A 24,274-nucleotide genomic window follows, 5' to 3' on the forward strand; every position below is an offset into this window, starting at 1 on the left:
TGGTTTTTCTGGTTTGGTTGGTTTAAACAATCACATCATGGTTCAAAATGGGGCCAAAACTTGTGCATCCAAACAGTGGTTTGGAATGCCTCGTGGTTCAAACTTCAAACTGCATGAACCTAAGAGCCAAACAGCCCAAAATTTTGTCGACATTTTAGGCTACTTGTTCAAATACCTTTCTTTTTTGTGCAATTGGGTTGGAAGGATGTTTGTAATTTTCTTTGTTTTTTTTTTAGTGGATTTATCATCCTTGGCTTTTAAATGCCTTTAGTGTCTCAAGCATGTTAATTTCATAATTTCTATTTCTGTAGTTCAGTTTATATTTTGTACTCTTCAATCTTTCTCAGGAAGGATCTAGTCACGATCGGGGTTTATATGCTCGTTGTTTTGAGGAGCTGTTTGATTTAGCCAACTATGATTCGACCTCTACTTGTAGATTTAATTTCTCTGTTACAGTTGCTGAGCTATATAATGAACAGGTTTATTTACTTATTTATTTATATTTACATTTACTTTTGTCTTTGCCCTTTATTCTACTTCTAGTACTGAAATGTCCTGTTTTCTGGTCCACATTCGTTTGTCTGGATGACTTTGGAGCATGGAATCATTATCATTGTTTGATGTAACCCTTTTTCGTGTTTTAGATGAGGGATTTGCTTTCAGAGTTGGGGGATGCCTTACCAAAGGTTCGCTTGGGATCACCGGAATCCTTTGTAGAACTTGTCCAGGAAAAAGTTGATAATCCATTGGACTTCTCTAGAGTTCTTAAAGCTGCTTTTCAGAGCCGGGGAAATGATATATCAAAGTTTAATGTTTCTCATTTGTACGGTCCACATTCCGTACCTTCAAATCAGATGGTTACACAATTTTCAAACATTTTACGCTGATGTTTGTTTGGAATCATCAAAAGAGCAACATTGTTTTTAATATATATTTATTAATTTTTTTGCCATCATTTTTTCCCAAAGCAAACTCTAGTTTTCATTTAAAGAACCCTTCTTACTGAATTACAATGCTATAGTTAAATTGCAAGATTGGTCCTAATGGATTTACATGAATCAATAGTATAGTTGTGTAAATTCTTGTTGTTTTGTTATCTCTGCAATTCCTTGCATACGTTTCATGGTATAAATTTTTATTACAACCTGGCTGAAGGGAATTTTATCAATATGTAAACCTTTTTATGGGTATTAGATGTTCTTTAATTCAATAAAAGGAAAGCTTGACAAATTTTTGTAGCAATTTATGCCAAATTCTTGTAACATTCTTTAATATTTAGATCAAAATGCACTCTTTCTACCAAAAAGGATCAAAATGTACTCTCATGGTTTATTTATTTAATTGGAGCCTTTTGGTCTTGGTATTGTCAGGATTCTCACGATGCATATATACTATAGCAATTTAATCACCGGAGACAACTCATACAGCAAGCTTTCTCTTGTCGACTTGGCTGGAAGTGAAGGATCAATTGCAGAAGATGAAAGTGGTGAGCGAGTGACGGACTTGCTGCATGTCATGAAATCACTTTCAGCGTATGTCATATTTGCTAAACTCATTTACAAATCTGTCCTTTTGTTTTGTTTTGTTTTTTGTTTTTTTGTTTTTTTTTTTTTGTTGCATGCGTATTTAGGCAGTAGCTTTTTACTTTTTCTCATTTCGTTTCCCTGGCTACTAAATGATTTACCTCTTTTATTAATATCAATATTAAGATTAAGATAAGATGTCATCTTTTATTTTTCTTTCTTAAATATATGGTTGTTTTGTTTTCTAAGCACTGCTTATTCGATCAGAATCGAAAATATGAGCATATCTAATTTGTTGTACTTATGTCTCAAACTGAATTATGAGATTCTTGCATGCTGGCTGGACTAAAGATTTTTTGTCATATTAAACTACCTATTCTTTTATGCATTTCTCAACTGGGTTTCTATGTTTTCTCAATGTACTGTTCCAATCTTTGCATAATCTCTCAACTTTTAATGTTGTGCATGTAGGTTGGGAGATGTTTTGGCTTCTTTGACCTCAAAAAAAGATGTTATTCCTTATGAGAATTCAATGCTAACAAAGGTGCTTGCAGACTCGCTAGGTATTCCATTAATCATGATGAATGAGTTTCTAAGATCAAGAGGTTATTTATTTATTTATTTTTCTTTTTCCTGATAATCTGCATAAAAAAATTTTTAGTTACTTTTTTTTTTCCTTGCGAGTTTATTTGTAAACCATTTTCAAGGAAGTTTCTCATGTGTCACTGTTCTATTTCCCTTCTCCCCCTCTTCAGGTGGAACTTCAAAAACTTTGATGATTCTTAATGTCTGCCCAAATGCTTTGAATTTGAAGGAGACATTATCCTCACTGAATTTTGGTTCCAGATCTCGGAATGCTGTCCTAAGCCTTGGAAATCGTGATACAATTAAGAAATGGAGAGATATTGTAAGTTGTCTTTTTCTCTCTTTTTCGCTGTAAGCAGATATCAAATAACTGCAGTATAACTTTTGCTCAGATGACATGTGAGAATGGTAGTGGCTTAAAATGGGCCCTTAGCAGTCACTAATAGAATTTTAAGTACCAAAACTTCTGTAGAAGTAAAGAGAGAAAAAAGCTAGCGTATTAATGGTGAAACATAACTACTTTATGTTCAAGCCTGGATCTGATCGAAGGTTCTCCTTTCTCCTCCAAATGTAAACTTTCCAAGGTCACAAAAGATAACCATTTATGCAATAAAGCATAGTTTGCTTGGCAAGTCTGTATTAGCTGTGTTTAGATATAAGAACAACTATAAATATAAACCTCATGAAATTCAGTTGATGGCTATTTGTAGGCAAATGATGCACGTAAAGAGTTATATGACAGGGAAAAAGAAATCCAAGATTTGAAACAGGAAGTTTTGGGTCTTAAACATGCACTCAAGGATGCAAATGATCAGTGTGTTTTACTCTTTAATGAGGTTCAGAAGGCTTGGAAAGTTTCTCATGCGTTGCAGTCAGATTTGAAGGTTTGCAACTTGATTAGTGTTTTTTTTTTTTTTTTTTTTTTTTTTTTTTTTTTTTTTATTGTTTTTTGTTTTTTTAAAGTTCAACTTTTAATGGTTCTTCCGTTTTGTCAAGTTCAACAGTGTTTGTTGGCAACTCATTCTCATTTGGTCGTACCATCCTGCTTATCAGATGTTTCATATTATGACCTTAGAGCTTTTTTTTTATTTTTTATTAAGCGCATAACTTCTACTAATTATTCGCGCTTGATGCAGTCGGAGAGTGTTATGCTTGCAGATAAGCATAAAATAGAGAAAGAACAAAATGCCCAGCTCCGAAATCAAGTTGCTCAACTGCTACAGTTGGAGCAAGAGCAAAAGCTACAGATACAACAACAAGATTCGACCATTCAGACTTTGCAGGTTGGTTCTATGTCTACTGAATTCTTTTCTCGTATCTTCAGATTTGAAACATTGTAAGTGAGTGCACTGTGGTTCAGCTATTGACTATAGCTTTAACATAAGACAAGTGATAGCCAATGATGGTAGTCAACAATTACGTTCATATGTAGTTCTTATGCAACCTAGTCAAGGATAAGTTTCTATAAGTAATGATTGATTTTTGAGACTAGAAACCTGACATTCGAAATATTCCAGTAGAAATAAGTTGGAAAAGTTTCATATCTGATGCTTATTTGAGCAGGTAATTGGGTTTGTACAATATCATTGTTGGGCCACATCATTTTTCTGATATTTTCCTCTTTTCTTTTTCTCTCTTCTTGAGGTTTCATGTTGAATTATATATGACACACCTATCATCCACCATGTTTTCAACTATCCAGTAATAATAGAAACAGTTTGGATCGTGATGGACTCCATTACCATTTGAAAGTTTCATATTTCTGTTTCCAGTGTCTTGTTTGCGTTACTTTGGTATATAAGCATTCTCTTATTCTAATTTACCACTCTCGTGCAGGGAAAGATTAAAAGTCTTGAATCCCAACTCAGTGATGCTCTTCACTCTAGTGAATCTCGATCTACATTTAGCTCAGAATCAGGATCTGGGCCTGGGCTCCCATCAATTTCCAGGGCAAGTGGGGATGGCATGGATTCTTCTGCAGTAACTAAGAAATTGGAAGAGGAGCTCAAAAAGCGTGATGCACTGATTGAGGTATGCACTGATTTAGCTTTCTGTTTTATGAGGATCTCTCGTCCTCTCTTTTGTAGTTGATTTTTATCAATGAAAGATGAGGATCTCTCGTCCTCTCTTTTGTAGTTGATTTTTATCAATGAAAGGTAAGTTTTCTTATCAGAGAAAAAGGGTATAAACAAAACGTAGTCAAGGACTATTAATCCGTTAATAGTGGTTGAAATCCTTTAAGCTTTTGTATGTTTGAATAATTCAGTCCTTTAAGCGGAATGTTTATCTATGTAATTTCTGAGATCTAAAATCTGAATTAATTGGCCAAATACTTGTTAATATAATCATGCATATTGCATAGGTTCTGTACTGTTTGGACGGCTAATGTGCTCTCTCTCTCTCTCTCTCTCTCTCCAGAGATTGCATGAAGAAAATGAGAAATTGTTTGATAGATTGACAGAGAAAGCATCTATGGTTGGATCGCCACAGGTCAATTCTCTTCTCTTCACTTATAGAGCAATATTGCTTGTGAATTATCTTCTCTTCATTTATAGGTAATCTTGCTTGTGAATTATCTTCGTACATGTATTTTCAATGTTGTAGCTGATTAAATCCCACGTTCGTTCATTTTGCTTACCTTATTCGATTATTGCTAAAATGATCGTTTCATTTGTGTCAATGGGTTGTGAAGCAGTATACTAATGGTTTATTGTTATTTTGTTACCTGATGCTCTGAATTGAGTCTTTCGAAATAGTACTTGCTGTTGCCTTTTTCTGATTGTTATCTTGTTGGTTTTCTTTTCTTTTCACTGTTATTTTGCTGATGCCATTTTGATATAATCTATTATGGAAATGTGACGACATGATGAGCTTGCAAGGTTCAGGCCTTGTTTAGACATATATAGTCTTTTCAATAAACCGGTTTCCTTGATATGAACATCAAATAATAATGTAACTACACTCTCCATAATTATTGTTATATTTCTACTGGTTTTTTTTTTTCTTTTTTTTCTTTTCTGGAAATACTTTTATTATTTCAGCGAAATAAGTTATTGACTCTCAAGTTGTGCAGACATTGTATTTGTTTACTTTAACGTATGTCTTTTACGTAGATGTTTCATGATCCCAATATTTCTTCAAAAAAAATAAAAATAAAATAAAAAAAGAAGTCTTAATTTGTTCATTATGTTGGTGTCAGCCATCTTGCTGTATGATGATTGTAAAAGTTAATTTCTGTTCATTGGGCTTATTTGGTTGTCAAGGGCTTCCTGATTTCTGACTTCCTTTCATTTGTTTTAGCTGTCAAGTCCATTGTCCAAAGGACTGGTAAATGTGCAGCCTCGGGACACAGGGAGGTATGGTTGTTTCAGTTGTTAAATTGTCAATTTAACTGTCCTCTGTTGTTTTTGCCCACTCCTACATGGTGTTGGTCAACAATCTATTCTTTTATTTGATATCAAACAGGAACGACAATAAAGGCCGTTCATTGGATGGTGCTACTTCCCCTTGGGCTGTAGAGAAGACTGAGGGTACAGTTGCTTTGGTTAAATCCGATTCCGAAAAAAAGACCACACCAGCAGGAGAATACCTTACTGCTGCCTTGAATGAGTTTGATCCTGAACAATATGACAGCCTTGCTGCTATTTCAGATGGGGCAAACAAGCTACTAATGCTGGTATGTTTTGCGTGGGGGGATGATTGTTACTTGTTCATTGGTGCCACCAGGTCTGTTATTATTAATTTGCTGGTTTCATATGGATTTATAATGAAGTCATCCTTTTTTTGTTTTTTGCCTCCACTTGTTTTTTCATGGACATAACAGGTTCCAAATTTCAATAATTTAGCTTTGGTAAATGTAGATTTTGTACTGAGAACCGTGGTTCCTCAATTAATCGAGTAAAGAAGCTTCATAATTTCACGCTTAAAAGTTGCAAAACTGTTTAATTGGTTTTTTCCACACTTTTTTTTTGACTGGGGTTAGTGTATTGCTCATGGCATGCTATGTACAAAATAGTTTTGGATATTGATACCATGATTAATTCTATCATGGGGCTCCAAAACTTTTCTGGAATTTCCTTTAGGACGTCTTTTCGCGAGTGTCGTTTCTTCGAGTAAAAAGCATTGCAGAAATTCTGATTACTAATGAAAACATTGCAGGTTTTAGCTGCAGTTATTAAAGCAGGAGCTTCTAGAGAGCATGAAATACTTGCTGAAATTAGGGATGCTGTGTTCTCATTTATTCGTAAAATGGAACCAAAGAGGGTAATGGATACCATGCTTGTATCACGTGTTCGAATTTTGTACATTAGGTCTTTGCTTGCTAGATCACCAGAGCTGCAGTCCATCAAGGTATGGAAACGTGAGATAAGACCTTTTTACTATGTTTTGTGATTTTTGGAGAAGATTTCTATTGCCTTCATTTATATTAAGTTTAGTGTGCATTTGATCTTGTAGGTATCTTCTGTTGATTGTTTTCTGGAAAAGGCTAATACTGGACGTAGCAGAAGTTCCAGCCGTGGTAACAGTCCAGGAAGATCTCCCGTGCGCTACATTGATGAGCAGATACAAGGCTTTATAGTAAATCTGAAGCCAGAAAGAAAGTCCAAGTTCTCCTCAGTTGTATCAAAGATACGAGGACTGGATCAGGTTGGCTGCCATCTGCTATGTATTCGTTTCAAGCAGTGAAAGCATACTTGTTTTTCCCTTTGTGTGAATTCATGGAAGTATTTGACTATACAACTAATTCTTTTAACATTCATATTTTTGTTAAACTTCCTTTTGATATAAAATCGTTGCCGGATAACCTGCATGCTGGTGCTCTTTTCTTTGCCCTATAATGCGTGGTCGATTATTCTGGGATAAAAAAAATTATGTCCCAAATGATTGAGATAGGCACTAGACTTAAGGTTTAAACTCTTCAATGTACAGGATTCTCCAAAGCAACAAGTAACTGGTGGAAAGCTCAGGGAAATACACGAGGAAGCCAAGGGTTTTGCAATTGGAAACAAAGCTCTTGCTGCTCTTTTTGTTCATACTCCTGCAGGTGAGCTGCAGCGCCAAATTAGATCGTGGCTTGCAGAGAGTTTTGACTTTCTTTCCGTTACTGGAGATGATGCTTCTGGCGGGACAACTGGTCAATTGGAGCTTCTTTCAACTACAATTATGGATGGTTGGATGGCTGGACTTGGTGCTGCAATGCCTCCAAGTACAGATGCTCTTGGCCAACTTCTATCTGAGTATGCAAAGAGAGTTTATAGTTCTCAGCTACAGCACTTGAAGGTATTCTTAGATTTTTAAGTGGGACCTATGAAGAACACGAACTCATTAGGCTAGGCACAATAGATGTTCTTATAAATGCACGAGGGCCACAACTGTAAACTTATCTGAGAATGTTTTCCTTCCATCTATTTATTTGTTTTAAGTGTTAAAATTTTGCACTCTTAGGATGTATGCCTGTCTCTACGGATTGTAAGATATTGAAAACTTCTATTTGGAACATCAGGATATTGCTGGTACTTTGGCAACAGAGGAGGCAGAAGATGTAGCTCAAGTGGCGAAGTTGCGTTCAGCCCTTGAATCTGTTGATCACAAAAGAAGAAAGGTACTATTTTCTTAAGCACTATAGCTGTAATTTGATTAAGAATGTAGAATCTATAGAAGGCACTTTACAAAAGAAGAAAGATACTATTTTCTCAAGCACATAGTAGTAATTTGGTCAAGAATGTAGAATCTATAGAAGACAATTTTTGTTGTACATCTGTAAATTATAGAGAGTAATTCTAGGGACATCAACTTTTTTTTATAAGAAAAAAAACTTCATTAATAATGAAAACATTACGTTACAAATGAAGAAGCGTAGATGGACGAGTGATCCACCTACAACGGATTAAAGCAATAACGAAAATAAAGTAAAAATCACAAATCAAGCATTATGTAGAGTTTATCTCAGTACATCATCCCAGCTTAACAAAATTAGGGGTACTAAATGTGGAAAAATAGAAAAGCAAAGGGGAGAAGAATTTTTTTTTTTTTTTTTCTATTATGTATAATCCTGTACAAGGGTCACATATATATACAATCATCCCTAGCTACAAATAAGGAAACTACTCAATGCAAAATCAATCAGATCAAATCCTCTAATTATGGAATGTCAACCAAATCCTCTGATTGACAAATCACACCCTAATTATGTATATCTACAGCTCATACTTTCCCACACTCCCCCTCAAGCTAGTGAATAGATATTTTCCATTCCCAGCTTAGAAACCTTCGTTTGAAATGCCGTACTACTTAAACCTTTGGTCATCACATCCACAAGCTGGTAGTTCGTAGGCGTATAAGGGGTACAGATCAATCCACTCTCTAACTTCTCCTTAGTGAAATGTCTATCGATTTCTATTTGTTTTGTTCGATCATGCTATACTGGGTTATGTGCAATGCTGATTGCAGACTTGTCGCAGTAAAGTCTCATTGGACTACCCCACCTGATCTTCAAATCTTCCAATATAATCTTCAACCATAGTAACTTGCAAAACCCTTGGGCCATTGTTCGAAATTTTGCTTCAGCACTGGATCTTGCCAAAACATTTTGTTTCTTATTCCTCCATGTCACAAAATTCCCACCAAGAAAGGTACAATACCCGGTGGTTGATCTTTTATCCACTATAGACTCGGCGTAGTCTGCATCGGTGTATGCTTCAAGTACTAGCCCCATGCTCTTGTTGAACAAGATACCCTTCCCTGGAGTTCCATTAAGATACTGTAACACTCGGTTGACGGCTTGCAAATGAACTTCTTTTGGACTATGCATAGGCTATATCCGGTCTTGTGTGAGATAGATAAATTAGTCTCCCTACAAGTCATTGATACCTTTCTTTATCCACAGCAGCATCTTCCTCAGCCTCTCCAAGTTTGTGGTTGGGATCTATCGGTGTGCTCACCGGCTTCATGCCAACTTCCCAGTTTCCTTGAGAAGGTCCATAACATACTTTTGCTGGGAGATGAAAATTCCCTTATTTGAATGTGTAACCTCAATTCCTTGGATTTCAGCCTTCCTAATTCCTTGATCTCGAATTCCTTGGCCAAATAATGCTTCAAAACTTGTCTCTCCTTTTGATCATTCCCTGTTATGATGATATTATCAACATATACCAAGAGAGCGGTCACTCCCCCTGAATTTGAATGCTTGACAAAAAACGTATGATCCCCTTGACTTTTTCTGTATCCCATCTCTGTCATCACGTTTGCAAACCTTCCAAACCATGCCCTTGGAAATTGCTTCAAGCCCATACAAGGCTAAAGTTTGCATACTTGATTAGCAGCTATGTTCCTTCCAAATCCTGGTGGAATCTCCGTATAAATCTCCTCTTCAAGATCTCCATGTAGAAATGCATTTTTGACATAAAAAATGCTGCAAATCCCAATTATAGTTGGCGGCTACGGACAGTAGAATTATGACGGTATTCATCTTGGCTACTGGAGCAAACGTCTCTTAATAATCTACTCCATATGTCTGAGTATATCCTTTGGCTACCAATCTCGCCTTGTACCTCTCTAATGACCCATCTGCTTTATATTTCACCGTGTATACCCACTTGCATCCCATTGGTTTTTTTCCTGCAGGTAACGTCACCAACTCCCATGTCTTGTTCTTCTCTAATGCATGCATCTCAACATACATAGCATGTTTCCAGTTTTCATTAGATAAAACCTTGGATAAACTGGTGGGTATGTGAATACTATTCATACTTGTAAGAAAACTCCTATGTGTTGGTGAAAAATTTTCAAATGACACAACATGAGAAAGTGGATACAATGGGTAATTGGTACATTCCCTAGTTCCCTTCCTAATGGCAATGGGGAGATTCAAATATGAGTTGCTACTCGAATGGTTTTTTGATTTAGTTTGTAAAGGAGAGCTAGAAGATGTTACCTCATTTCCTGGGCTCGGGTCAGATCCTCAGATAGGTGTAAGTTTCGGGATTGAAGCTTTTTTTCTCGAGTACACTTTAGCAAACGGGGACAACTAAGTAGGCATGGTTTCAACAATAGGCACAGGTTCAACAAGACGAATGTGGACGGGTTCATCAGGCTCAACAAGAGACTCAGATATAGAATCATCAAACATAGTAGGAGTGGGAAGCACGGGTGTCTGTGAAGGAGAGCTAGAAGATGTTACCTCATTTCCTGGGCTTGGGTCAGATCCTTGGACATGTGTAAGTTTTGGGATTGAAGCTTTCTTTCTCGAGTACACTTTAGCAAACGGGGACAGCTGAGTAGGCATGGTTTCAACAATAGGCACGGGTTCAACAAGACGAATGTGGACGGGTTCATCAGGCTCAACAAGAGACTCAGGTATAGAATCATCAAACATAGTAGGAGTGGGAAGCACGGGTGTTGATGAGGAAGAAGCGGGCAGCACAGGTGTTGATGAGGAAGGAGTGGGAAGCACGGGTGTTGATGAGGAAGGCAGATCGAGGAGAAAGAAATCCTTATCTTCCATGACCGTATTCTCCCCCTGAAGATAAGGAGTGGAAAAGTAGGATTCTTTTTCGTTGAAAGTGACATCTGCAGAAGTATAAACTTCTTAGAAGATGGATGGTAGCACTTGTGTATCCCTTTTGAGTTGGAGAGTAGCCCACAAAAACACATGCAATTGCTCTTGGATCTAACTTTCCCTTGTTTGAATTGTGAACATAGACATAGGACACGCACCCAAAAATCTTAGGAATGAGATGGTTGGAAGTACGGAGGTTATGATAGAATTTAGAAAGTGTTTTCATAGGACTCTTGAAATCCAATACTCTGGACGGTAACCTATTTATAAGGTATGCGTCTGTTAACACTGCTTCCACCCCAATAAGATTTAGGCACATTATTGTGAAACAGAAATGCTCGGGTTGTATCAAGAAGATGACCATTTTTCCTTTTAGCGATTCCATTTAAAAGTTGCATCTGTTGAAGCCCAAATAGACGCTAGATACTTTGCTTTCTCGAATAAATCCCTGAATGATATCTCTTTATCTTCAAAAATTCTCTGATTTCTCTCCCGCCAAATGACCCAGAGGATAGCGAAACACATTGCACGCCAAATTGTCTGGGCTGTCTTGTTCTTTCCAAAGCCGAACCAGTCTTCCACTAGAACCGCACTACTATGTGCTGGAAAGACCCAACTTAAATCTGCCGCCCCTAATAGCTTCGACCAAAGTCTCCGAGCCTAGTCACAATGCAAAAACAAATGATCCATAGATTTAGATTTTGATATGCACATTACACACCAATTTGGAGACAAAACAACCAGAGGTCATTTCCTCTGCACTAAATCACGTGTTCAATCTTCTGTGAAAAAATAGCCAGGCAAAAACCTTAATTCTAATAGGAGCACACGACTTCCAAATGAATTTATAGGGTTCAAAGAGAGGTATATTCTGGTCTTTAGCTAAAGAAAGAAAAAAGGAATTGCAAGAGAAGCCATTGGAATCACAACTCCACACTCTTTTAACAGAGTAAGAATGCCTAGGAGAAAAAGTCCCCAAGGCTGTCATGAGATTTTCAATTTGAATAGACTCTCTATCATTAAGATTTCTACAAAAACCAAAATTCCAATTAATGATTGAGTTGTCAACTCTAATTACTACGTCTCTAATTTTCACCTCATTCTCTGAGATTAGGCTATAAAGCCTAGGAAAGATGATTGCAAAAGGCAAATCACCACACCAATTATCTTCCCAAAATCTAATTTTACTACCATCTCCCACTTCCCAACTCACCCTTTGAAGAAAAGAATTTACACCTTGAGAGATAAATTTCCAAGGATTCCTATGAGATCCTCTTCTTACCAAGTTAGAGTCTAATTACCGAGGCCCATAATGAGTCTTGTTCTAAAGGGAGCCTCCATAACCATTTTCCCAACAAGGCTTGATTCTTCTTCAGTAACTTTCCTATTTCCAAACTCCCTTCTTCTTTAGGCCGAGACACTATTTTCCAGGCTACAAGATTTTCTACTCTCCCATCCTCTACTCCATCCCACAAAAATCCCCTCATTTTATCTTTAATGTCTCGGGACACCGCCACCGGTAACTTGAACAAAGATAGAAAATAGATGGAGATGCTTGCCAAAACTGATTGGATGAGAGTTAATCTCCCTCCTAGATAAGAAACCTTTTTTCCATGAATCCAATCTCTTGGATACCTTCTCCACAACTGGGTTCCAGAATTCACAAGATAAAGGATTTCCACCCAAAGGGAGACCTAAATATTTCATAGGCCAAGATCCTCCTTCACATCCCAATTCAAGAGCCAAGACCCGAATACTCTCCTCCTCCACATTAATCCCATTTAAAATGCTTTTTCCCATGTTTATCCAAAGGCCTAAACAATGTGGAAAAAATTTTAGAATGGCAGTCGTGTTTCAAACATTTTCTCTCGATGGTTCAAGGAAGAAAAAGGTGTCATCCGCAAATTGAAGGTGTGAGATGTGAATTTGTTCACTGCCAATCCTGAAACCTCTAACTACCTCCAAACGACCAGCCTTGTGCATCAATCTACTCAGTTCATAGACCACCAAAGTGGAGAGAAACGGGGAAATAGGATCTCCTTGTCTTAGCCCCCTCAAAGCTCCAAAACGACCCTCTGGTTTTCCGTTGATTAACATTGAAAAATTGGCAGACTCGAGGCAGCCCCCAATCCATTTTATCCATCTTCCACCAAAACCTTTTTTCCACATCACAAACTTGAGAAAGTTCCACTTAACGTGATCATATGCCTTTTCAAAGTCAACTTTGAATACAAGCGCCTCTTTTCCCTCCACTTTATATTCCTCCACTATCTCATTGGCAATTAGTGCACCATCCAGAATCTCTCTACCCTAAATAAAAGCACTTTGGCTTGTAGAAATTGTGTCTTCCAAAACTGACCTTAGCCGGTTTGCCAAAACCTTTGCAATTATCTTATAGAGACTAGAAACCAAGCTAATTGGTCTGAAGTCCTTGACCCTTCTCGAGTCTTCCTTTTTTTGGAATGAGACACAGGAAAGTGTGATTTATATCTTTATTAACCATTCCGTTCCTATGAAAATTCGTTAGTCTTTTCAAATCACCCTTCAAAAAGTCCCAACATTTTTAATAAAACCCCATCGAAAAACCGTCCGGACCCGACAATTTATCCTTGTCGCACGAGAACACCACCCCCTTGATTCTTCCTCCTCAAAAGATCTCTCTAGCCAAATTGCCGTCTCTCTTGAAATCCGCTTCCAATCAATCCCCTAGAAAGACCATTGCAAGTCTTGACTCCTCTTTATGCAATTTCCCATAAGAATCAGGCTTGTTGAAGAAGAATCAGGCTTTATTGGGTAAATGGCCATGGAGGTTTCCCCTAGAACATGGGTCTCTGTGGGCTATGATTATTAGAAGTAAATACGGGTTGCAATCTAACGGCTTGGACTCTAATATGGTAAGGAGAGGCACTCATAGGAATCCTTGGAAATCAATATCTCAAGGTCTAAACTCATTTCTTGAGCGGGTGAAATGGAAGGTGGGGGATGGAAAGTATTGTGAGATTTTGGGAAGACAAATGGTGTAGTGATCAGCCTTTTGCAATCACTTTTCCAAGGCTTTCTAGTCTTATAAATGACAGGGAGGTGAAAATAAAAGAGGTTTTGTCCGTAGTGATAATTCAGTTGTAAATTGGAACTTTGGTTTTCGTCGAAATCTCAATGAAAGAGAATATGATATGCTCTTAAATTTGTTGCAGGTTTTGGGGAAATTTTCTCCAAAACCTTGTCCAGATCTGGGAAGGGGATTCGAATGGGTTTTCATGTAATTCTTTCTTTCAATCCTTGATAAAAAAATCCAAATAATCCTCGTTTTGAGCCTTTTAAACCAAGCTGGAAATCTTGTGCTCCATATAGGGTTAAGGTGATTTCCTAGTTGTTTTTTCATAGAAAGTTGAATACTTGTGATTTAGTGCAAAGAAAACGGCCTAATATAGCCTTGTCTCCTAGCTGGTGTGTTATGTGTAAAGGCAGTTCTGAAACGGTAGATCATTTGTTTCTGCATTGTGAGTTGGCTAGGAAGCTGTGGTGTAAAGTTTTGGAAGCAGCTGCTACTCCTTGGTCTTTTCCTGTGCGAAGTAACTCTATGCTGGTGGAGAATTTTTTCGGTTTTGGGAGGGACAGAAAAGCAAAGACAATTTGGAGAGCTTTGATTTTAGCTATTTTATGGGTCATCTGGATTTGAGGATAAGGAGATGTCTTTTGAAGATTTTTTTGATAAGGTGTTGAAGAAGGATATATTCGGTATCAATTATACCGAATATTAGGGATAATTAGGCTGATCATAGAAGATTAGATCAAGGAGCATGATTGAAGAAGATTAGGAAAGTAGCAATTAGGATTGATTCTGTACAGCTATTAACATTCCATATTTATTAGTTTTTCCTAGAATAGCTTTTCCCTGTAACTAGTATTTAAGTATACATTGTAAACTGAAGAATTTCTGAACTTCTATTATTAATCTTCTGTAACCCTACAATAGCATATATATATACACAAATGACTAATAAGGGAAAAACTAACTAGCTTGATTCTCTCCTAAAAATCAGAAAACAAAATTATGAGAAAAGATCACAACCGATCTCTCCTTTTATTCCTAAAATACTTTCGTAAACTAACTTCCCTAACTTTTGACTTCCGAATTCAACACTCCCCCTCAAGCTGGAGAATATATATCATATAACCCCAGCTTGCAAATTAAGTCTTCAAAGTTAGGTCTTGGTAGAGCTTTGGTGAGGATGTCTGCCGTTTGTTGCTTGGTAGGGATGTAGTTCAATTTAACTGTCTCACTAGTCACCTTCTCTGTGATGAAATGTCTGTCAATCTCAACGTGCTTAGTCCTGTCATGATGCACGGGATTCTTGGCTATGCTTATAGCTGCCTGATTATCACACATCATCAGAATAGGAAATGAACTCATTTGTCCCAGTTCACTTAGAACCCTTTTTATCCAAATCCCTTCACAAATTCCCTGTGCTAGTGCTCTGTACTCAGCTTCTGCACTACTTCTGGCTACCACTGATTGCTTCTTGCTCCTCCACTCCAGGTAATTGCCCCAGACAAAGGAACAATACCCAGACGTTGACCGTCTATCAATGAGGTTTCCTGCCCAATCTGCATTGCATCACACTTCAGTGTTACGGTTTTCTGTCTTTATGAAGAATAGGCCTTTCCCTGGGGTCATTTTTAAGTATCTAAGAACTCTGTAGACTGCTTCCATGTGTTCCTCTGTAGGGCTGTGCATGAATTGACTTACAACACTTACTGCAAAACCAATATCTGGCCGAGTGTGTGACAGATAGATCAAGCGTCCAACAAGACGCTGATATCTCCCCCTGTCTACTGGAGCACTTTCTTTCTCGGTGCCAAGTTTCTTTTGACTGTCCATAGGAGTATCAACTGGTTTGCATCCAAGCATACCGGTCTCCTTAAGAAGGTCCAAAATATATTTCCTTTGAGAAACTACAATACCTTTACTCGATCTAGCCACTTCCATTCCAAGGAAATATTTCAGATTTCCAAGGTCTTTAACTTCAAACTCTTCTGACAAATACTTCTTCAACTCCTGTAGTTCCTTCACATCATTCCCCGATAGAATAATATCATCGACATAGACTATCAATATGGCAATTTTCTCAGCATGAGATTTCTTGACAAACAGAGTATGATCAGACTGACCCTGTACATAGCCAAGCTTCAAGACTGCCTTTGTGAATCTGTCAAACCAGGCTCGGGGAGATTGTTTAAGGCCATACAAGGACTTTCGGAGTTTGCAAACCTGATTCTTTGTCATACTTCCTTCGAAGCCAGGTGGAATTTCCATGTAGACCTCTTCTTCTAGGTCACCATTTAGGAAGGCATTTTTTATGTCCAGTTGTTGCAAACACCAATCTTGGTTGACTGCCAATGAAAGAAGAATTCTGATAGTGTTAAGTTTTGCAACAGGAGCAAAAGTCTCTTGATAGTCTATTCCATAGGATTGTGTAAATCCTCTAGCTACCAACCGAGCCTTGAATCTCTCGACTGATCCATCTGCCTTGTACTTTATAGTGAAAATCCACTTGCACCCCACGGGCCTTTTCCCACCTGGTAAATCCGTGATAGTCCATGTCCCATTCTTCTCAAGTGCATCAATCTCATCTTGTACTGCCTTCTTCCATTCAGAATTTTGTAATGCCTCATGTATTGTGCTGGGAATCTGAGTACCATCAAGAGAAGTAGCAAATGCTTTGTAAGATGGTGATAGCCCTTCATACGTGACATAATTCCCAATTGGATGATCTGTACATCTCCTAACACCCTTCCTCAATGCAATCGGCAGGGTAGAGTCATCAATGCTGGGAGTTGACACATCTCCCTCCCTATCCGTACCCATGTTTTCCTCAGGTGGACTTGAAATTGAGTCAATATATTGGCCACATGTTGGCTGTGATCCGTGCTCTAGCTCCTGTCTTTTCTTCCTCCTAATGTAGACTTGTAAATTCTCATTAGCAAGCTGTGGGGCTACAGATTGAACAGGCACGGGAGAAGACACATTTGTGGGCTGGACTGATAACGGCACAGGTGTGGATGAGTCAATGGGCACGGTTTGAGAAGGCCGTGGTGACTCTGAGTGAGACGAGGGTACTGACTCAAGAATAGACTCCCAAATTTGATGTTCATTCATGCTCTCCCCCTGAACACGAGATTTGGGATAGAAGAACACGTGTTCAAAGAAAGAAACATCCATGGTGGTGTAAAATCTTTTGCTTATTGGAGAATAACATTTGTACCCTTTTTGGGTTGGAGAGTATCCTAGGAAGATGCACTTATTGGCTCTAGGATCAAATTTGCTACGGTGTTGAGGATACACATGAACGAATGCTGTGCAACCAAATACTTTGGGTGGTAAATCAGATGAAACTGCACGGGTGTGAGGAAAATTTTCCAGAAGAAGCTGACGTGGAGATTGAAAGGTAAGGACTCTGGATGGCATGCGGTTAATCAAATAGGTAGCTGTGAGAATGGCTTCCCCCCAGAAATAGTTAGGAACATTAGACGAAAACATAAGACACCGGGCAACCTCCAAGAGATGTCTATTCTTGCGTTCAGCCACCCCGTTTTGTTGTGGGGTGTCAACACAAGAACTTAAGTGGATAATCCCGTGGTTCTGAAGGTAGGTATTGAGACTACTAGTAAAGTATTCCCTAGCATTGTCTGATTTGAGTACCTGAATTCTAGAATTGAATTGATTTTGAACCATAAGATTGAAGGTGTGAAAAATTTGTCCAACTTCTGACTTTTCTTTCATAAGATAAACCCAAGTTACCCGTGTATGATCATCAACAAAGGTCACAAACCATCGAGTTCCAGAAACATTTTTTATACGTGAGGGTCCCCACACATCACTATGGATCAAAGAAAAAACAGTTGAAGGTTTGTATGGGATTTGAGGATATACTGTTCGAGTATGCTTTGCAATCTGACAAATTTCACAATGAAAAGATGCTGGATTTTTATTGATAAATAATTTGGGAAACAGTTTTGCAAGATACACAAAGCTAGGATGACCAAGACGATAGTGTAACAATATAATTTCACTATCTTTATTGACATTGGAATTTGACACAGAATTAAAAGACCCTAAAAGACTCTGAGACTGGACACAACTTGCTTGTGAGACTTGGTTTGAGGATCGGTCACATGAGAGGAGATAGAGCCCGGAGCACAGTTCAGCACTGCCAATCATCTTCCCTGATTTCAAGTCCTGAAAAATACACAAGTTTGGATAAAATTTAGTAACACATTGAAGGTCACAAGCCAATTTACTAATGGACAAAAGATTACAATCCAAGTTTGGAACATGGAGGACAGAGTCGAGATACAACTCTTTAGTAAGTTTGATGGAACCTGTCCCAGCGATTTTTGAATTTGAACCATCAGCTATATGGACGGACGAGTGACCACTACTTGGCTTGTAATTTTGGAGAAGGGCAGCATCTCCTGTCATGTGATCAGAAGCGCCTGTGTCTACTATCCATGGCCTCATTCCTCCATGGTTAGCAGTGAAGGCTGTATGCGGATCAGTTTGAGCAACCAAACCAGCCCCAGTAATGTTGCCACTGCCGACTTGACTAAACAGTTTCTGCAGTACATTCATCTGTTCTTTGTTGAATGGGCTAGGCTCGGGAACAGGAGCACTATCGGAATTGGAGGCCACATGTGCTTTGCTGTCTCTATCAAACCGTGGCTTTGGTTTCCAATCTGCTGGTTTGCCGTGAAGCTTCCAGCAAGCCTCCTTGTAATGGCCTAGTTTCTTACAGTAATCACACCAAGGCCTTTCCCGTTTCTGATGATCTCCACCATTACTGTTGGATGACCGAACAGCAAGGGCAGAGGCATCTAACGGTGAGGCATGTTGTTCCTTAGATCCCATCATCACTTTCTTTCTACTTTCTTCACGCCTAACCTCGGAGAAGGCCTCCCTGAGACTGGGCAGTGGTTTAGTGCCCATGATTCGACCCCGAACATCATCCAACTCCCTGTTAAGTCCTAGGAAAAACTTGAACAGCCTTTTTTGTTCCACAACCTGCCTGTACGTTGCTGCGTCGTCCGGACATTTCCATGAGTGAGTCTCGAATAAGTCAAGTTGCTGCCAATACCGTATGAGTGTGCTGTAATACTGAGTGACGGACTGCTCTCCTTGGCGGAAGTCATGAAGGGCTGATTCTACCTGAAATAGTTCTGAAGTATTTTCAGAACTGGAGTAAGTTTCTTTGGCTGCATCCCATATTTCTTTTGCAGTTCCAAACAGCAAGAAATTTTCACCTATGTCATTGTTCATGGAATTGATAAGCCATGACATGATCATACTATTTTCTATCTTCCACTTCTTGAAACCCGAATCAGTAGTCTCTGGCATGGCTGCTTCTCCTGTGAGATATTCATCTTTTCCCTTGCCACAGATGAACAGCAACACAGATTGTGACCACTGTAAGTAATTATGGCCATTTAATTTGTGTCCTGTGATGAGAATAGGAGAAGATTCGCTGCCACCAAGGTTTGGAATCTCTGATCTTCCTCCTGATTCTGGGGTCGTGACACTGGATGTTTGTGATGATGCCATTCCGTATTTTGTCATGTCTCAAATATTGCGGAAAAGATGAGAGGAAAGACTGAATATGGATGCTGGAAATATATAAGAGAAACCGGAGATAATTGGCCTGAGAACAACGAAGAGGTGGCCAGAAAACTTGGCAAGAGGTGGCCGGAATAAGAGATGGCCAGAGAGAGGTGGCCGGAATAAGAGATGGCCGGAATGAGAGATGACCAGAGAGAGATATGGCCGGAAGGGATTAGGGTTCAGAAAACTGGCTCTGATACCATGAAGAATTTCTGAACTTCTATTATTAATCTTCTGTAACCCTACAATAGCATATATATATACACAAATGACTAATAAGGGAAAAACTAACTAGCTTGATTCTCTCCTAAAAATCAGGAAACAAAATTATGAGAAAAGATCACAACCGATCTCTCCTTTTATTCCTAAAATACTTTCCTAAACTAACTTCCCTAACTTTTGACTTCCGAATTCAACATAAACCTAACGAGATATGAAATACATATTATTTTCTTCTCCATATTCGTTTATATGGTATCATATGATATCAAAGAATTAAAATATTTTGTGATACTTCCCTCACCTTGGCCGATTTCTCCGAATTTCAGTGTTAATTCAAACACTTGGGACTGATTTTCCAAGTCTGAATACATTTGATTGATATTGTCCCAAAGCTCCTTAGTAGTGTGGTAACACATGTAGTTGGAGCTAATTTCTTCCTCCATTGAATTCACCAACCACGTCATCACCATGGAGTTTTTAGCATCCCAAGTTGGATGAGAAGGATCTTCTTGGGCAGGTTCCTTCTTTTCTCCTGTTAAGTAGCCAATCTTCCCTCTCCCGCGGATGTACATGCGCACAGACTGAGACCAGCGCAAGAAATTTTCTCCATTCAATCGTATTGTAGCGATCTGGACAGAATGGGAATCATGGGCAGAAACATGTGGCCTGGACGGATTAGTTTCAGTAGTTTTTGACTGGTTCACAGAGGTGTTTGTGGACTCTGACATAGTTTTAGACATTATGGAAGGATGGTTGGGACGGCTAGGGTTCAAAAGACTTCTAGGGTTGTAAGAGGACGGCTAGGGTTCAAAGAATTAAAGGGATCAATTGCTTTCAAGAAAAGTGGAACTTGGGTGATTGAGGATTTACCAAGAGGCAAAAAAATAGTCAATTGTAAATGGGTATTTACTGTAAAATGCGAGGCCGATGGAAGTGTAGAGAGATACAAGGCGAGACTTGTGGCTAAAAGGTTCACTCAAACTTATGGTATTGATTACCAAGAAACGTTTGCCCCTGTAGCCAATATTAATTCTATCCGTGTGTTGTTGTCTCTTGCAATGAATTTCAACTGGCCGTTATACCAGTTAGACGTGAAGAATGCCTTTCTTAATGACAATTTGGAAGAAGAGGTGTTTATGAGTCTACCTCTTGGATTTGAAATTTTTTTTGGCCAAGACAAAGTCTGCAGACTCAATAAGTCCTTATATGATCTTAAACAGTCTCCAAAGGCGTGGTTTGAACGTTTTGGAAAGGCTGTAAAAAACCATGGCTATCACCAAAGCCAAGCAGACCATACCATGTTCTACAAACACTCAGAAGGTGGAAAAATTGCTATTCTAATTGTTTATGTGGATGACATAATTTTAACAGGTGATGACTTTGAAGAAATGACTAGACTAAAGAAAAAACTGGCAGAAGACTTAGAGATCAAAGACCTGGGAACACTAAAATACTTTCTTAGTATGGAATTTACAAGATCGAAAGCAAGAATTGTTGTAAATCAAAGAAAGTATATTCTGGATTTACTCAGTGAAACAGGCCTTCTAAGATGCAAAACTGGTGAAACTCCAATCGAAGCCAACTTGAAACTTACTCCAGCAAAACCGGAAGATGTGATTGATAGAGAGAAATTTCAGCGATTGGTAGGTAGATTAATCTACTTATCATATACTCGTCCTGACATAGCCTTTGCCATAAGCATGGTGAGTCAATTCATGCATTCACCAGGATGAGCATTTTGATGCAGCCTACAGGATTTTGAGGTATTTAAAAGGAACTCCTGGTAGAGGATTAATGTTCAAAAAGAGTGATAATCTACAAGTTGAAGTCTATATAGATGCGGATTGGACAGGAAGCACGACTAATAGACAATCAACTTCAGGATACTGCACTTTTGTTGGAGGAAACCTAGTTACCTGGAGGAGTAAAAAGCAAAGTGTAGTAGCAAGAAGCAGCGCCGGGGCTGAATTCAGATCTCTAGCACACATGATTTGTGAGGTAATATGGATCAAAAGGCTATTTGAGGATTTGAAGATCTCGGTTCTTTTTTTCATAAAGGTGTATTGTGACAACAAGGCTGTCAGTTCAATAGCTCACAATCCAGTTCTACATGATAGAACAAAACACATTGAAGTTGACAAGCACTTCATCAAAGAAAAAATTGAGTGGCCTAATCTGCGTTTCATATGTACCAACCATTCAACAGACAGCTGATATACTTACTAAAGGACTACAGAAGAGACAATTCGAATTCCTAGTAAGCAAGCTAGCTATAGAGGACATCTACAAGCCAGCTTGAGGGGGAGTGTTGAAGAAGGAGATATTCGGTATCCATTATACCAAATATTAGGGATAATTAGGCTGACATAGAAGATTAGGTCAAGGAGCATGATTGAAGAAGATTAGGAAAGTAGCAATTAGGATTGATTCTGTACAGCTATTAACATTCCATATTTATTAGTTTTTCTTAGAATAGCTTTTCCCTGTAACTAGTATTTAAGTATACATTGTAAACCTAACGAGATATGAAATACATATTATTTTCTTCTCCATATTCGTTTCTATGAGGCAAAATTTCTTGTGTTGCTGTGGTCATCAACAGATTCCTCTTTTAAACATTTCCTGCTTTATTTGATAATGCGAAGTTGGGAGGATATTCTAAGTAGGATGGGGACTTAGTTTTTGGTATCTGTTTTTGGTTTTGAGTTTTAGTCTTTCTCAATTGTAATATTTTTTTTTACTTGATGGAATCCTTTTCCATCTCGAACCTTATCTTGTAATTTTTTCGTTGAATGAAGTTTCCAGTTTCTTATCCCAAAAAAAAAAAAAAAAAAAGAGGATTCCTTTAATCTAATAAAACCACCATCTCTCCCCAAAGCTAATCTAAAGGATTTTGAACCGATTCTAAACTCATGATAGAATCGATTACGTACTGAATTTGCCATTTTTGTCTGACAAAGATTAAACAACAACCGATGAACCTTAGAATTCTAGAGAGAAGATAGAGCTTCTCTCTCTAGACATTCTAACATTTAAATGTTATTTTTTTTTTTTAATTTTGGTAATTCTAGGGCATCAACTCTCAACCCAACTTTTGTACCAACTCACAAGTTCCCTTTTTTTTTGGTAGGTGCATCCTCTTGTTATCAGTTGATATGACAATCTTTTAAACACCTAACAATAAAAGAATGCCAACTTATGAATTGACACAAAAGTTGGGATTAGAGTTGGTGTCCCTAGCATTATGCAATTTACAAGAAGTAATGATTCATCTTTCTTGGACTATCAACAAAAGAGAAAACAAAGTTTATGTGGGGTTAAGGCTTTTTTGAATTAGATTTCCCTTGTTCTATTTCTATAGACATGTATGTGACTTTTGGTTTGATTTGTTTTCAGATTTTGCAACAAATGAGGAGTGATATGGCATTACTAACATTAGAAGATGGTGGCCCACCTATTCAGAATCCTTCAACTGCAGCTGAAGATGCACGATTGGCATCTCTAATATCACTTGACAGCATATTGAAGCAAATCAAGGTTTTACTTCTGCAATTTAGCGTGTCATTTTCATGTAATCTTTATGGATAATGAACAAGCACAATTGAAAGTGTCCTTTTCCAACAGGATATTCTAAGACAATCCTCTGTGAACACTTTGAGTAGAAGTAAGAAGAAAGCAATGCTTGCATCTCTAGATGAACTTGCTGAACGAATGCCATCCCTCCTTAACATTGATCATCCATGTGCACAGAGGAATATTGCCGATGCTCGGCGTGTGATTCAAGTATGTACTACATTTTTTGCACTCTACATTTAGCTGCTCGTCGGAGAAATAGAATCAACTTGAAAATGATGCATGTAGAATGATTGTACTTTAAGATTATGGCCTTTTCTTTATAACACTGAAGTACTGCATGTTTAACACTGCTGCTACATTTGGTTTGAGCGGGTATTTACTATAATTCATATACTGTCGCAGTCAATTCCCGAAGAAGATGATCCTTATCAAGAACCATCACGTAGTCGCAGATCATCAGCCGATTTTGGGTCTGGTACTGAAACTGATGTGGCACAGTGGAATGTCTTACAGTTCAATACAGGCTCAACAACCCCATTTATCATTAAGTGTGGAGCAAACTCAAATTCAGAACTAGTCATAAAGGCCGATGCTCGGGTTCAGGAACCGAAAGGCGGTGAGATTGTGAGAGTCGTTCCGAGACCATCGGTTTTGGAAAACATGAGCTTGGAGGAGATGAAACAAGTGTTCTCCCAACTCCCAGAGGCTCTAAGCTTGCTTGCATTGGCAAGGACAGCAGACGGAACCAGAGCTCGATACTCGAGACTGTACAGAACTTTGGCCATGAAAGTTCCATCTCTGAGGGATCTAGTTGGTGAGCTTGAAAAGGGAGGCGTACTAAAAGATATAAAGGCGTGAAAATGCACATAGTATGATGAGAAGCAATTTTTTGCCTTGCCTTGACATATCACATGGGCAAGTTTGGATTGGTACTTCATGTGGGCTTTGTCCAAACGATTTGGTGTTGTAAGTTACCGTTAATGTGTAGTGTTCTTGGCAATGCCAACTGTGTTCTAAATGCTGCTACTCTTTTGTACATGGTATGCACGTATTTTGACATTGCTCGGTGATGATCATCACTGGCTTCCGAAGCATTTTGTTGTAATTTATCAATGCTTCTCTTGTGCAATATATTAATCCCATTTTTATTTTACA

The 24,274-nt window shown here is 38.3% G+C and overlaps 1 protein-coding gene across 1 annotated transcript in view; it reads left to right on the forward strand.

Annotated features, from left to right (window-relative positions):
- The window catches only part of LOC21391906 (kinesin-like protein KIN-14B), a 26,290-nt gene extending 2,016 nt beyond the window's left edge, over positions 1-24,274 (forward strand). Inside the window, exons 6-23 of the mRNA XM_024172798.1 lie at positions 348-479; positions 645-823; positions 1,371-1,532; positions 1,995-2,086; positions 2,279-2,430; positions 2,819-2,992; positions 3,245-3,391; positions 3,945-4,139; positions 4,527-4,598; positions 5,409-5,464; positions 5,574-5,784; positions 6,267-6,458; positions 6,564-6,755; positions 7,038-7,388; positions 7,612-7,710; positions 22,940-23,080; positions 23,168-23,326; positions 23,522-24,274. Coding sequence (XP_024028566.1) covers positions 348-479; positions 645-823; positions 1,371-1,532; positions 1,995-2,086; positions 2,279-2,430; positions 2,819-2,992; positions 3,245-3,391; positions 3,945-4,139; positions 4,527-4,598; positions 5,409-5,464; positions 5,574-5,784; positions 6,267-6,458; positions 6,564-6,755; positions 7,038-7,388; positions 7,612-7,710; positions 22,940-23,080; positions 23,168-23,326; positions 23,522-23,977 — 3,162 coding nt within the window. The 3' untranslated portion in view covers positions 23,978-24,274. The remainder of the gene's footprint in view (positions 1-347; positions 480-644; positions 824-1,370; positions 1,533-1,994; positions 2,087-2,278; positions 2,431-2,818; positions 2,993-3,244; positions 3,392-3,944; positions 4,140-4,526; positions 4,599-5,408; positions 5,465-5,573; positions 5,785-6,266; positions 6,459-6,563; positions 6,756-7,037; positions 7,389-7,611; positions 7,711-22,939; positions 23,081-23,167; positions 23,327-23,521) is intronic.

Source organism: Morus notabilis, unplaced genomic scaffold, assembly GCF_000414095.1.
Source record: "Morus notabilis unplaced genomic scaffold, ASM41409v2 Scaffold103, whole genome shotgun sequence".
Classification (NCBI taxonomy): domain Eukaryota; kingdom Viridiplantae; phylum Streptophyta; class Magnoliopsida; order Rosales; family Moraceae; genus Morus; species Morus notabilis.